We start from the raw sequence: 989 nt of genomic DNA, 5'->3' as shown, positions 1-989 counted from the left end.
GTTCAAAAAAATATGAAACTGAAAATTATGTCTGAAAAATTATTGGAATTTTTTAAAATTATTATTATTATTATTACTATTATTAATTATTAATAATAATTAATAATAATTATGTATTTAAAATTATAGTTTTGTTTTTTATTAGAAAAAATATTTAGAAAAAATTCGAATAAAAAATTATATTTAAATAAAAATACTTTTTCATAAATTATATTTTCATTTATGAATATATTATAAATATATATATATAATATATAATTTAATAAATATATCGTTATTGATAGATAAATAAATAAATATTTTTGTATATTTTCATATACTACTTTTTTTGTTTTCTTTTTTTTAGAAGTTTTCTTTGTATATTTTCAACTTCAATTAAATCTTAAACAATTTTATTTATTGGAATTCATTATTTATCTCTTTCAATTTTCAAAATTCAAATATATTAATTGGACATTTTCCTATGTATAAAATCGATTTACTTAGTTGCTTGTAATTCGACTAAATTACTAAACATGTCTGAACTAGCCTTAAAGGTGAACATATAAAGAACTCTTATTCTGATGCCAACTTTTTAGCTTTGCTATACTTACTATTATATTTGTAGTTGAAAGAACAGTTGTGTTTATTACAAGATTTTTTAATCTATTTAATAAATTTATCCATTTAAAAATGTAAGTAAAATATATTTAATTAAAAACATTACATTCATATTTATTCTTAAAAACATCATAAGTGAATAGGGAAATTTTTTCAAAATTTCTATTGTGTCCAATTAGATTCTTATCTTTCATGATATTCGTACACTTATTCAAATAATAATTAAAACAAAATAATCGTTATATACAACAATGTTGCAAATGATATAAAATTTTTTTGATAAATTTAAATATTGATTCAATATTCGAATTGATATAATTAGTTTGTTACTGCAGTAAATTGAGAGATCAACATGGTGGTATGTTAAATTTTTCATTTCAATACAAGTT

The 989-nt window shown here is 17.2% G+C and overlaps 1 protein-coding gene across 3 annotated transcripts in view; it reads left to right on the top strand.

The window, feature by feature from the left end:
- Positions 1-505: 505 nt before the first annotated feature.
- LOC102680054 (RNA-binding protein 1-like) overlaps positions 506-989 on the top strand; it is a 45664-nt gene continuing 45180 nt past the window's right edge. For 2 of the 3 annotated variants that reach the window (XM_006617660.2, XM_006617654.2), the window contains exon 1: positions 740-958. In XM_006617660.2, coding sequence (XP_006617723.1) covers positions 953-958 — 6 coding nt within the window. In that variant the 5' untranslated portion in view covers positions 740-952. Of the gene's footprint in view, positions 675-739; positions 959-989 lie in introns of those variants that run through there. The other variant, XM_006617656.2, reaches the window with a different exon arrangement.

Source organism: Apis dorsata, unplaced genomic scaffold (genome assembly GCF_000469605.1).
Source record: "Apis dorsata unplaced genomic scaffold, Apis dorsata 1.3 scaffold_323, whole genome shotgun sequence".
NCBI lineage: Eukaryota > Metazoa > Arthropoda > Insecta > Hymenoptera > Apidae > Apis > Apis dorsata.
This window is presented reverse-complemented; position numbering and strand designations above follow the sequence as displayed.